Raw genomic sequence first — 12,475 nt, 5'->3', positions numbered from 1 at the left:
TGCTAGGTCTGGGCTAGGTCTGTAACGGCTGTCTCTGTTTTCTGTGCACGGCAGGGCTCAGCGGGCTCCCAGGGAAGAAAGGGCGTCCCTGGATTCAAGGGCTACTTGGGGCCTGAAGGAACCAAAGGAGCTGTGGGAGCGAAAGGAGAGCTGGGCCGGCAGGTAACTTGTCTCACCTTCCTGCCCTCCGCGGAGATGAGGAGGGGACCTCCCGGCAGGGCGGCCCTCCTCTGTGCAGCTCCGGAGTGGGCACCCAGGTTTTGCTCAGCATCCTTCTCCCARCTCCGAAACTTCAACTCCTGTAACGGAGCAAGAAGTTGCTCCCGCCACAGCATCCTTGCTCAGGTTTGCAATGCTGCTGGACTGGGAGCAGCCTTGAGCGCTGCGGTGCGTGCCTCATTGCAAGCCACATGCAAACCTCATTTCTTTGTGTCACCAGCCGCTGGAGAAATGACTCACTACCTTACTTAGCCCAGCAGAAATCCATAAATGTTGTTTTTAATACATTTGCTGCTTTGTAGGACTGAACCTGCCGGGGTACAGGGGGAATTGGTAGGTGAATGAAACTTCACAGCTTCTAGGTGACTTGTATTTTAGAGACAGGGAAACTGAGGCACTGACATCAGGGAGGGTTGAGGTGCTGAGCTGGTAGGTCTGCTGTGAACCTACCACGGGAAGGTTCCCTCGGTGCAGGGCAGAGGAAAAGCTTGGGGCAGAGTTTAGATCCCTTGACAAGGTAACCAGCTCTTTACTTGCTGTCCTGCCTCCCCCTAAATAACCCAGAGCTAATGTCAAGTCAAGTTTTTTTGTCTCTACATGGATTCAGGGTCCTCTTGGGTCACCAGGCGAGGCTGGAGCACCGGGCTTGAGCGGCACCGAGGTGAGCGGGGTTCCCCTGCAGCTCCTTTTGGTGCCMTTCTCCAGCTTTCCTCAAAGCCTTGTTCTGAGCAGCTCTCAACAGGCTGGCCAAGGATTTGGGATTTTGGGGAATACTCCTGCGACAGCCCATTTCTGGAGTAGTGTTGGTTTCTTTCCTCCTTAGGGCCTGATGGGTGCAAAAGGGAGTCGGGGCAAACCAGGAAAACCAGGGCAAAAGGTGAGGACCTTGAGGCCTACTGTGATGTCTGGTCTTCTTAAAGCCTGATTTGGGTGTCAGTGATGATTCCTGTGTGGTCAACACCTCCTTGCTCCTGCAAAACACCGCCTGTGGCCCCAATTGGCAGGCTAAACTTGGGAGAGRGATAAAAAATTCCACTGGGGGCCCTCGACATCGAAGTGCATCACGTGGGTGAGAGCAGGAGGGGAAGCCAGGGGGATGCCCTTATGGAGGCTTTTCCTTCCCCTTTTGGATTTTAGGGGTCTCAAGGACGAGCTGGTCCTGAAGGGCAGAAAGGTCGCAAAGGAGAAAAGGTACCTCCAAAAATCCGCCTCTTACTTTTCCCCTCTGGGAAGCAACTRAGAAGCAGCCTGTGGCCAGCATGCCTGAATTCATCGCAGCAGTGCCGCTCCCCTGGAGAGCGTTCAGGCATCCATGAACGCGTGGGGCTGGAGATCAGGGCCTTCAAGCAATTAACCCGTTCACGTTCGCTGCCTCGGGCAGCCGCAGTAGAGCAGCCATGGAGGAGCAGCATCTGTCCCCAGTGCCTGCACGCTTCCTTCCCCCAAGCCACCTCCCAAACCCGTGAACCGCCCCAGTCACATCCCTCGTGGGACAGATTTTAAGGGAGATCCATGYGGGCGCTCTGGGTGCAGGAAAGGAAAGTTTGCACCYGATGAGGCRTCCCAGGAAGCCGGCAGTAGCTCATGGCACAGGCTTTCTGGTTACAGYGATGGTAGTTGTTGCTTTAATGCCYGCAAACTGGGGGAGGAGCGATGCTTTTTCATCCCCAGCACTGGAAACGGGGCACGGGCTGTGCTCRAGCTCGGCCCCACGAGTGTGTGATGGGGCTGCCAGGGCGTTGTGGCTATGGGTCAGTCCAATCTGAGCGGTCCTATGGAGGGAGAACACATGAGGGTCCCTTAAAACCAGGGCTGCCTCGGCTGGTTTCCTTGTCGGCATGGGGAGATGTAATCACCTGGAGAGGACCTAGGAGCGGGGTCTGGCTGGGGCTGTGGGGAGCCTCCTTGGCGAGGGGCCGGCAGGTCTGCCCCATCTCTGTCACTCCCTGTACTTGTGGGGCTTTAAAAGCCTTGGGGAGTGACGTTTCCCTTCGCTGGGGCTCTGTGACACCGCCCTGGCACCCGTGCCCATGCGTCGGGGTCCTGCAGTGGGCTCTGGCGTCGGGGTCTCCGTGCAGGTGGCTGCTGCTTTCCACCCGTTTGGCAACCTCGTTCGCGCCGAGCAGCTGGCATCTCTGCTGTCTCCTGTCTCTGCAGGGTGACGTCGGGCGTGAAGGGGAAGAGGGGGTCCCCGGCGAACCTGGCAGAAGGGTAAAACGGCACCGTGGTCCCCACGGAGGGTGGCGGGAGGCTGCTGCCGGCCGCTGCTGAGAGCCCCGGAGGAGCAGCGGGCTGCCGGCAGCATTGGGGGGCACCCAGCTTCCCTGCGGGGTGGCAGCGGTGGGACGTGGGGCAGCTGGGAGGGCAGCACAGCCTGGGGCAGTGTGGCATGGGGAGCAAGCATGYTGTGGAGCACGGGTGGCCACCTCGGGGTGTTCAATGTGCTTAATTGCTCAGGAGCCCTACCTGTGTCGTTGCCCAGGGCAAGCGAGGCAAGGCTGGCCACAGGCCACCGAGAGGCCCCCGGGGACCCAAGGTAGGGCAGCGTCACGCTTCCGTTTCACAGCCTGRCCCCGGCACGGGGTCCCTCTCTCCCCGAATTACTCCCGCATTGCTAGCTTGTCCGATGTGGCAGTGCTGAGCGAGAAGCTCTGGGCATCCCACCGAGAGACCCATGTCCCCAGAGGCACCAGGCAACAGGAGCTCTCCTGTCCCCCAAGATGCCAGCAGGCACCTCGAAGTGCCCCCCAACCCGGGGAAGGAGATCGCTTCCCCAGGGCCTCCAGCTACCTGTGGTTCAGGGTTTTCTGGGAGCAGAGATCGACATCTTTACCTGTAATAGTTCCTCATGTTTTCTTGCTGCCATGACTTACCAGCCTCCTGGCTGCGGTCTCCCTCTGGCTACAGCAAACCTACAATTACCTCTTTGGGCATGCGACATTTTTGTAATCCCTGCATTTGGGGTGGGGATTTTCCAGCTCTGAGGTATCAGAAATATAGATATATTTTCCCTTTGCTGTGGTTAAAAACTATGCCAGTAGCATGTTGAGAAACTGCATTTGTTTATGCGCTTAGAAATGGAAGGGCCAATTTTGCATGATCACCCTCAAAACTGTTCCAGGCACTCTTGTGAACGTGCCACTCTGTCTCCCAAACCAGGCCCTCTCCTGTCATGTATCCAGCCTCCCCACTGCCGCCCTGGAGCGAGRCGTGCTTCTGCCTTGCTTTCGCATTGAACCTCTGTGCAAACCAGTAAAGGCGCCTCGCTTTTRCCTTTCAGGGCTTCCCAGGTGAAGATGGGCTGCAAGGGCCCCAGGGCCCTCAGGGACCTTATGTGAGTATTGGCTCCAGAGGTGCCCACTTGTGGGTAGGTTCTGGGCAGAGCCGGCTCTTCCCCAGGCCCAGGGCTCTGGGGATGCCAGCAGTTGGAGCAAAGGTTTGAGGAGCACCAGGATGTGCTCCTGCTTCTTGGTGGCCATGGACAAGGCTCTTCGGCCTCAGTTCATTCCCTGCGACCACTGGGTCCCTCCAGGACCTCTTAGCTCTTGAGATCCGGCGTGTTCAGCCCCTGCAGTACCACCACACAACCCAGCTCTGGCAATGACCAAAGAGGAGAACCATTCAGAAATGTGACGTTTCTAGATGTTTTATCCATCTAATGTGCCTTTGATCATGATGTCTTGCCGTCTCTTCCCAAATTAGCTTCCCAGCAGTGCATGTGCAGTGAGGCAAATCAGATAACTTCTACATCATTTTTATAAAAGCTGAATGTTTCCCTTCCCAGTTAAAGACCAGGATGTCTAGGAATTATGAGTGCTTGTAGAAGACATCTGTAGTGTGGCTGTTCCAAAAGAACTGCTGTGGCTGAAAGGATAGGTCATACTCAAGCATCTAGTATTTGTCAAAAAATAGTTGAATATATATACATATATATATATATATATAAATTACAGTGTATTTTTTTAATCTATCATTTGAAAAATCTCAACTTTGGAAACTTCACCAATATTCAAAATGAGAAGCCAGGATGTTCTATAACCAGCTAAAGGCCCTGAACTGCATTTTAATAGGATTTTTTGGAGGAAAGAAGAGATCTTCTAAAGGGAAAAATCAAATATTTGATGATAAATGCCTTGAGGTCTCTAAATCTGCCTGAAAGAATCCTTGCGGCAACCCACAATGACAGTTTCTGGTAAAGCCCTTCCTGGCCGTGGAAAGAGATGTCACTGGAGGATGATGCCCTGTGTAGTGACCTCTCTTCAGCAGTCCGGGGAGGTGAGAAATTCAGCTCACTGCAGCCACGGGGTGATGTTGATGTCACGTATTTTTCTCTCGTAGGGCATTCCTGGGCTGAAAGGCATGAAAGGAGATCCCGGCCCAAAAGGACAGAAGGTAGGAGATGGGTTGCCATGTGGGCACTGGGTGCAGTGGGGACTTTGGGTAGAGGCTAGCATTTAATTTGCTGGATACGGTCACATATTCCACCCTCTTCTTGAAATCTGACCACTGCAGCATCTTACTTTTTCCGTGTTGACCCAGTTGCCCCAGGCATTGGGCGATGGGCACGTTGGACTCTTCTGTCCCCACAGGAGCTTKTCTCTCTGACAGGTCCTTGTCCAGCCTCTGGAGCCTCTTGGTGTCGCAAGTGGTCCCCTATAGCATGCGGTATTTTAAACCCTTGTTCTCAGCACTATTGCTGACTCTGCAAATGCACACATCTTCTCTGTGCTACTTACTGATGAGATGATGGACTCAACCTTGGCACGAGAAGCCAAGCACATCCTCATGGTCCCATCCATCAGCTGCAAGGCTGTAAATAAGAGTGACAAGCAGTCCCTGGTGATGGACTGTTGCTCGCAGCCTTCAGGAGAATTAAGCTCAGTAATAAATAAAGCTTTAAATCTATTGCGAACTAAATGAGCAATGGCAGAAGTTAAAGTCCAGGGCTTTCATCAAGGCCAAAGTCTGTGGGAAAGCAGCCGGAGGAAGAGGCTGTTCGCGAGCTGCAGCACTGGTAGAGTCGCCTGGGGAACCGTCTGTGTCTGTTTGCTGCAACTGGGTTTCTTCCCCTGCTCCACAAGATTTTAGAAAACAAGAAATTTTTATTTTGTTTTTATTTCATTTTATTTTTTTCAAAGTAATTCCTAGGAACCTTTGAGTTGCTGTCGAATAATTTAAGCTGAGATAAAATACTTATTATTTTGCCTTTGCAGCTGAGCAGAGACTGAAGAGGCTCTGTCACAGCTCTTCCTTCCCAACCAATATGTGCATTTTCAATTCTAACAAGCCAAAAAGTCTGCAGCTGGCCGTTGCTGAGAATTTCAGGTCTCCATTCCATTTCTGCCTTGTACGAGTCCAGGAGACCTTTGACCAGAGTTGCTCTTTCCAGACGAACATTTCCTGCCAGGCTGCTAGTTGGGCTAGTTGCTTGTGCAGTAGGAAGCAGGACACCAGAGAACACCTCGTGGAGGACGTCTAGGTCCTTTGCTCCCATCAGGCTGGGAGAGAAGGGAGCGTGTTGCCTGTAGTGCATGTAGGTTTCCTCTTGGAGGAATGGCTGCATTTTGGAGATCTCAGCCTGTCCACACTATGGGCACAACCACAAGCAGTAAAACCTGTGCTTGTGGTCATCTGCCTGGACCTGGGTAGCAGGTAAATCCTCCATTGCCATCCTGAGAAAATACTGCCAAAGGATGAAAATTGAGCGGGGCAGAGCTCCCACCCCAGGCTCCTATGAGCTAACGTTACTGGGCATTTCTACCCATTTTTGCCACCAAAACTTTTACTGATTCTCCCCCGACGGACTCTCCTAGGGTGAAAAAGGCAGCATGGGAGACCTCGGCCAGCAAGGMGATGATGGCTTCAAGGTGTGTGAAGGGCTTCTGCTTTTCCTCCCTCYCCTTGCTCCATTTGATGTCCTGTATGACACCCCTTCCACCTCTCCTAGGGCAAGCAAGGACCCCCTGGCRTCCCCGGGAGGCCGGGACCCAAGGGAGAGCAGGTAACTGGGCTGGAGGGTGATGGGAGGCCAGTGTGTGGTGGAGGCACCAGGGGGAACCAGGTCCACGTCGGCACGGCCAGGCAGTATCAGGCACGCTGCCCTGTGGCTTTACTGGACAGTTCTGGATATGTTGCAGAGCTTTTGGGGCATAAATTAGTATTTGGGGCAATTTCCTTTGGCYGTCTCTGCAAAATGTGTTAGCAAAGAGCAAACTGGGGAACAGCTTGCTTTGAGTTGGGCAAAGCGCTGAGAGATGCCACTCCTCCCGACAGGGACTTGGCAGCGCTGTGACCGCCGGTTGTGTCTTTGCAGGGCGATGACGGTCCCCCCGGTCCGTGGGGGTTCCCTGGGTTCCCTGGGAAGCCGGTAAGTCCTTCGCCGTCCCCGCGGCATGTGGGCGAGAGCGGGCAGGCGGCGGCGGGGCCACGCTCGCTGGGGCGGCCGCAGGAGACGGAGARCAGCCGTCCCCGGGCTTGAAAAGTGCAAGCGTGCAAGTGCGAAGCGGGTTCGTTGCGCTGGCAGCCGCATCCTGGCAGCTGAGAGGTTTAAGATGGGATCAGACTTTAATCAGACCYGATCACAGCGAGCACGTCGCCTCGGAAAGCGCAGCAACCTCCCCCCTTAGGCAGCSTCTGTTCTTTCTTTCCTCCAGGGCTCGTCGGGGCACAAAGTAAGTAGGACGGAGCATCTCGAGCAACCTACCCCCTTGCTGAGGCACGGCCGAGGGCCGTGGTCCCCTCCTGCGCTCGCCCCTGCCCCTCTCGGCGCGGCACCCGCAGGACGCGCGCACCGCCGCGGCGGTACCTGGCACCAGGCCGCCGGCGTCGATGCGCTCCGCTGTCCCCGGCTGTGTTTTGCAACGTGGCATCTCACCGACTTCCTTCTTTCCCTCTCCRCTTTGGTCTGCCGCAGGGTCCGAAAGGCTTCGCGGGTCTGCCGGGACCCAGGGGCAAGCGGGGCCTGCCGGTAAGCAGAGGCGCTGGCGTCCCTCGCGCCCGGCCTCCCCGAAACGGCGGGCAGCTCCTCGCCGCCGCGGGCAGCGTGCCGTGCCGTGCCGTGCCGTGCCATGCCGCGCCACGGGATCTGCTGGCTGCCGAGGCCCCGGGAGGCCGCAGGGCTGGGATAGGGCCTCGGGCAGCGGCCAGTGTCCCCACTGTTGTCCTTGTCACGCAGGGTCTCGCTGGCCCTCCTGGCCCGAGCGGGCCAGCGCTGAACCTGTCCGCGGAGGAGCTGCAGGTGAGCGTCCGCCGGGGAGACGGCGATGCTTCGCAGGGCCGGCGGCCACCGCGGGGCTGGTGCCTGGTCCGGACACTGGCGGTGGGCAGGTTTGGGGACCTCGATGAGTGGCAGCGAGGTTGTCTCTCGCCCGGTGTTTCACGACCTACGCGCTGGCGCCTTGGCACCTGTGWCCTCTTTGCGCTAAACGCAAGGGAAGGACGAGCTGACGGGTTAACGCGTAGGCCGGCAGCGGCGGGACGGCGAGCGCGCTGCTGGGATGGCAAGCCAGGAGTTCAGTTATGTCCCCTCGCTTCCAGCACCTGATTTATCCCTCCAACCGCCTGAACTACACCATGGTGTGGGCTCTTTCGGACACCCTGAAGCATGAACTGAAGGCGCTGGTGGAGCACCCCGACGGCACCAAAGCGAACCCAGCGGCCACCTGCAAGGAGCTGCTGCTGGCCCACCCTCACCTGCCCGACGGTACAGGGGACTGCGGGGGCCTGGGGCTGGTGCATGGGGCCAGGCAGCCGCCGTGCACCCGTGCGACGGGGGGACCCCGCGGGCACGGGGACAAGGTGAATGCTCAGGTGGCGGCAGAGAGGCCACAAGGACGCAGCCGTGCTGGTGGTTCACTGGGGAGCAGGATCCGTGCTCACGGGCACCACGTTCCCTTGCTGCTGGCGGACAGCATCTCCCCACGGTTGCCTCTTGCAGGGCAGCAGGGCCAAAAGGCAGCGTTGGCTCCGTCTGCCCTCGGAGTCGGTCGGGAGCAGCATCCCTTTGGCACAGTGAGGGGAGGGCTGGAGTTTGGGTACTGGGGCAGCTCCAGCCCTCCGTGCCTCCAGCTCCTCCACGCAGGACGTCTCCCCGTGCCCGGGTCTGGCCCAGGGGGATCTCAGCCCTGTTTCCGCATAGCGGGCTGTGTGCACGTGCGCGGAGAGGCGCGTGCCTGCGAGGAGTAGAGCAACGCAGCGTAACGCGTCCTCGGCAGCACGCCGCCTTCCCCGCGCCGGGGGCCCGGGCTCGTGCGGCCYGTGCCAGGCGCTCTGCTCTGCCTCCCTCCAGGTCCCTACTACATCGACCCCAACCAGGGCAGCCCCCAGGACGCCCTGCTGGCTTTCTGCAACTTCACGGCGGGGGGCGAGACCTGCATCGCCCCCGTCCACAACCAGGTAGGGCCGGCGGTTGCGGGATGGGGAGGGCGGATGAGGCAGAGGAGGGCGAGTGTGGCGGCTCCCCGGCCTCACGCCGTCCCCTCCCTGCCCGCAGGTGCCCATCCAGGCCTGGCTGCGCACCTACGCCGCCGCAGGCACCTTCGAGTGGTTCAGCGCCCTGCCCGGGGGCTTTCTGGTGAGTCGCCTGGTGGCACCGGGGCAGCCGAGGGGACGCGGCACCGCTTGCACGGCGTTGGGGCTCGCCGGCACCCACGGCGCTGGAGTGTCGGGGGCATCTCGCGTCTGCAACCGCGCAGTCCCGCAGGCCGTGCACGCGATGTCCCCACGCGGGGCAGGTCGTGGCTTTGCAGCGCGAAGCCCCGGGGGGCTGGGCTGGTGGGGGGCAGCGCCGTGGCAGCCCCCGTGAGCGGGCGCTCTCGCCGTTGCAGCTGGAGTACGAGGGGGCCAGCCCGGTGCAGCTCCGCTTCCTCAAGCTGCGCAGCAGCCTGGCCACCCAGAAGGTCTCCTACTCCTGCAGGCCAGCCTCCGAGCAGGGCCAGCCGCAGCGGGAGAAGGCCATCCAGTTCCTCGCGGACACCCGGGAGCAGAGCTACGCAGCCACCCTGCAGGGCTGCGTGGTAAGCGTGGCCACCGCGGTGCTCCAGCCCCAATGCCAAGTTTAGCACCCGCGAGAACCGCCGCAGTTTGCAGAGCCTTGTGCCGGGTATCTGCAAGCCCAGAGCCTCGGACAGATGAGCCTTCCCATAGCATGTTGGAGAAGGAAGAGCATCTCCTCCTCAGGCCCGAGGAGCTGCCCCCCCTTGGGGAAGGGAGCTGGCCCAAGCGTGGTGGGACGCAGCAGCAGACAGATTGGGCTGCCTAGGGTAAAAGGGGGTTAGGGAGGCTGGGGGAAGCCGTGAGGGGTTGGTGATGGAGACCTGGCCCTGCCAACAGGCTTTTTAGGGAGTCCTGTGGGCAGCAAAGAGGATACTTGGTGCTCATGAGTGGGTCTTTCAGGTAGAAGGACCATCTCACACCAGCATCTCACACCAAGCGTTGCCTTTGTGGACTAGCTTGAGGTGAAACCCAGCCRAGGCCAAGCTAGGCCCAGGGTTTCGGTGCTGTTCAGCTGCCCCATATGTTCGTTTCAGCTCGATAACGAATCGTCCATCACCGACACCATCTTCCAGTTCACCACCGAGGAGCTTGCCCTGCTGCCCCTGCGCGACCTGGCCGTGTTTCACGACGGCGACGCCTCGCACCAGTTTGGGTTCACAGTYGGACCGGTTTGCTTCAGCTGAAACCGATGACGCCCAAGACGAAGCGGTCCTCTCGCTCCCCGACCCACCTGCTTTCCGGCCGGGGGTGGCCGCGGAGGGCGACGGAGCGGGGTGCTCCCAGCCCGCTCTTCGGCGCTGCCCTTCCTAGCTGTGCGACGCGTCTCTGTAGCTGCATTACTCCACRGACTACGCTTCCTTTTGAAGTAGAAGAATGCTGTTTACGAAAGTTGTTTTTTTCTATAAATTATGTATATATATGTATATGAAAAGGTGCTAATTTAACAACAGCCCAGGGAGGACCGTGTAATTACAACCACCAGGAACGGCTTGGGAAAGAGGAAAAGGGAGCAGAGGGAGCAGGTTGGGGCAGGGGGGACAAAAGGGGCTTCGCTTTGTAAACTTACCCAAACGTTCGGGTCCTCATTCGCACCAGATCAGGGCTCTCGAGGCCGCTCTTGCCCTGAGCGGGGCAGCCCCAGGCCGTGCCCCCGGCTGGGCATCCTTCCACCCTCGTCCCGGCGGCTGTAACCCTGAAAAGGGGCAGAATCTGCAAAACCCCGGAGTCCTAGCTCTCTTTCGGGTTTGCAGCTCAAGCAGGGGGTGGAAGGGGCTTTAGCGTCGCAAGGGAAGCGTTCAGCGTKGCCGTGCGCTGCGACAGGACCGTGGTCCTTCCCCGCAGGAGGCGCTTACGGGTCGTTGCGGTTGCACCCGGGGCTGACGCTGAGGCTCAGCAGCAAGGCCAGTGCCGCAGGGCAGAGGCAGCACGGAGCAGAGCTCGGCCGTGCCCTTCCCGGGGCCAGCGCTCACGGGGAGCAGCCTTGCGGAGGGGCGCGGGCCCYGGAGCACCTTAAGCTATGCTGAATTGCTTAACTGACTCGGTAAAGCTGAAGAACGAAAGAGGAGACTTTTAAGCTTCAAGGTCAAACCTTAAGAGCCACAAAAAAAAAAAGAAAAAGAAAAAGAAAAAAGACGATGTCGACATGAAGGCACAGACATGAAAGGAGAGCTGAGCACACCCCAGGGGAGCCAGGGCGAAGGCTGATGTTGTGTCTCTCTCCTTTTCAGGGCAGAAATTTATGCAAAAAGAAAAAAAGTACATTGTTCAGTTTTTGGCAACGTTTTCTTCTCCTCTTGCGGAGGAGGGAAACCACACACAAACTCTGCTCCCTCACCTCGTACTTTGGACATGCTGGCCAAAATCCAAAGGTGGTGATTAATTTGCCAAAAAGGTTATGTATCTATTTTTGGATATAAACTTCTGAGAAAAGTTTTTTTTTAAGGAGAAATAGCACATTCAGGGATTTATCCAATTTTTTATCCTTTTTTTTTTGTTTGTTTAAGCAACAAACATGCCTTATGTAACTAACTCCACTTCCAGCTTTCTTGCCGTAAGAAAAAAATAGAGTTGCTACCAAAAGTGGCGTTTCACCTGCCAGCCTTCCTCAGCAGGGAATTTAAAATGAATTTGCAAGCGCAGCATTGCAGCACCTTTACGGAGTGTGCATCTTTGCTGCTGGGAAGACCGAGGCGCGGGTTGCTACAGCAGCCTGGTGTGAGGCAGATGCAATACCAGCAAAGCCCCTGCTTGAGCTGGGAGGGATGCAGGTCCCTGAGCCGCTGCTCCAGCCACGGCACCCCTGCGTTTTGCAGGCTTAGAGCATTTGCAAGCCACCGCTATGGCAATACGCCAGGCAGGAATTTCCGTAAGGAAACTCTTCCATTGAAGAGTGAGACGGGAAAAGCAGGGATAGGAATGTGTCTGGCAGCTTCTGGGGCTAAGCAGCAACCTTCTCATGAAGCCTGGGGAAGCCTCATGAAGGGGCTGGTGCTGGGGCGTGCAGGTGGGGGGGTGCATGTCCTCCAACCCCTTCCAGGACATCTGATAAGCTGCTGCCAGCAGCAGGCACTTTCCTCCTACCTGTAGGACTGTAGCCCACAACCTCGCCGAGCCTCAGAGCCAATTCTGCACAGCCCAGCCACTGCCTGCATCTTTCSCCAGCACCTCTTTTCCAAGGGATGCGTCTCCGCTGTCCTGTCCTGGTTTAAAGCACTAAACTCCTGAGAGCGGACGAGTGGAGAGGAGGGATGGCCGGAAACGGGTGGCAGCTTGCTGGGGACAGGGGCRAGGCAGGGAGGAGAGGAGAGAGGCCGCAAAATGCCTGAGGTCTGATGCTCTTCTGCAACCACTCTGGGAGGCAAAAGCACTGCGCACAGCAACGCTCAGCCGGCCACGGTGACACGTGCGTGTGCACAGGCACGGGCACGACACCGGCCAGTGCAGGCAGGCTGTGCACGGCGAGCRGGGTGTTTGCACAGCAAAGCAAAGCACACCGGGGGCAGGGGGCACAGCAGAAGAGGCGTGTGCCCAGCGAGGCATGTGCGGGCACAGCCGTGCAGGCGTGTGCACGCCAACGCATGCCTGTGCACGGCACGCAGGCGCGGGCACCAGCCGTGCAGGCGTGTGCGTGACACCGTGCGTGTGCCTGGAGCGCTGCCCCCGGCGCAGCCCGCCCGGGCCGCCCCCGCGGCCATCCCCGCCTCCCGGGCCGCCGCACTACAACTCCCGGGGCGCCCCGCGCCGCGCGTCACCGCGGCCGCCC

General features: G+C 58.4%; 1 protein-coding gene across 2 annotated transcripts in view; it reads left to right on the top strand.

The window, feature by feature from the left end:
• Nucleotides 1–10,134, top strand: part of LOC146587153 (uncharacterized) — a 79,407-nt gene extending 69,273 nt beyond the window's left edge. For both annotated transcript variants that reach the window (XM_085320017.1, XM_085320016.1), the window contains 19 exons: nucleotides 55–162; nucleotides 827–880; nucleotides 1,043–1,096; nucleotides 1,357–1,410; nucleotides 2,377–2,430; nucleotides 2,702–2,755; nucleotides 3,500–3,553; nucleotides 4,558–4,611; nucleotides 6,033–6,086; nucleotides 6,167–6,220; nucleotides 6,533–6,586; nucleotides 6,873–6,890; nucleotides 7,133–7,186; nucleotides 7,394–7,456; nucleotides 7,756–7,921; nucleotides 8,507–8,613; nucleotides 8,711–8,791; nucleotides 9,045–9,233; nucleotides 9,747–10,134. In XM_085320017.1, the coding sequence (XP_085176143.1) occupies nucleotides 55–162; nucleotides 827–880; nucleotides 1,043–1,096; nucleotides 1,357–1,410; nucleotides 2,377–2,430; nucleotides 2,702–2,755; nucleotides 3,500–3,553; nucleotides 4,558–4,611; nucleotides 6,033–6,086; nucleotides 6,167–6,220; nucleotides 6,533–6,586; nucleotides 6,873–6,890; nucleotides 7,133–7,186; nucleotides 7,394–7,456; nucleotides 7,756–7,921; nucleotides 8,507–8,613; nucleotides 8,711–8,791; nucleotides 9,045–9,233; nucleotides 9,747–9,896 (1,476 nt within the window). In that variant the 3' untranslated portion in view covers nucleotides 9,897–10,134. The remainder of the gene's footprint in view (nucleotides 1–54; nucleotides 163–826; nucleotides 881–1,042; nucleotides 1,097–1,356; nucleotides 1,411–2,376; nucleotides 2,431–2,701; nucleotides 2,756–3,499; nucleotides 3,554–4,557; nucleotides 4,612–6,032; nucleotides 6,087–6,166; nucleotides 6,221–6,532; nucleotides 6,587–6,872; nucleotides 6,891–7,132; nucleotides 7,187–7,393; nucleotides 7,457–7,755; nucleotides 7,922–8,506; nucleotides 8,614–8,710; nucleotides 8,792–9,044; nucleotides 9,234–9,746) is intronic.
• Nucleotides 10,135–12,475: the final 2,341 nt, after the last annotated feature.

The sequence above is a fragment of the Rhea americana genome, unplaced genomic scaffold (genome assembly GCF_003343005.1).
Source record: "Rhea americana isolate MKP2758 unplaced genomic scaffold, rheAme1 scaffold_61, whole genome shotgun sequence".
NCBI lineage: Eukaryota > Metazoa > Chordata > Aves > Rheiformes > Rheidae > Rhea > Rhea americana.
The sequence above is the reverse complement of the archived record's forward strand: the minus strand, read 5'-3'. Positions and strand labels throughout refer to the sequence as shown.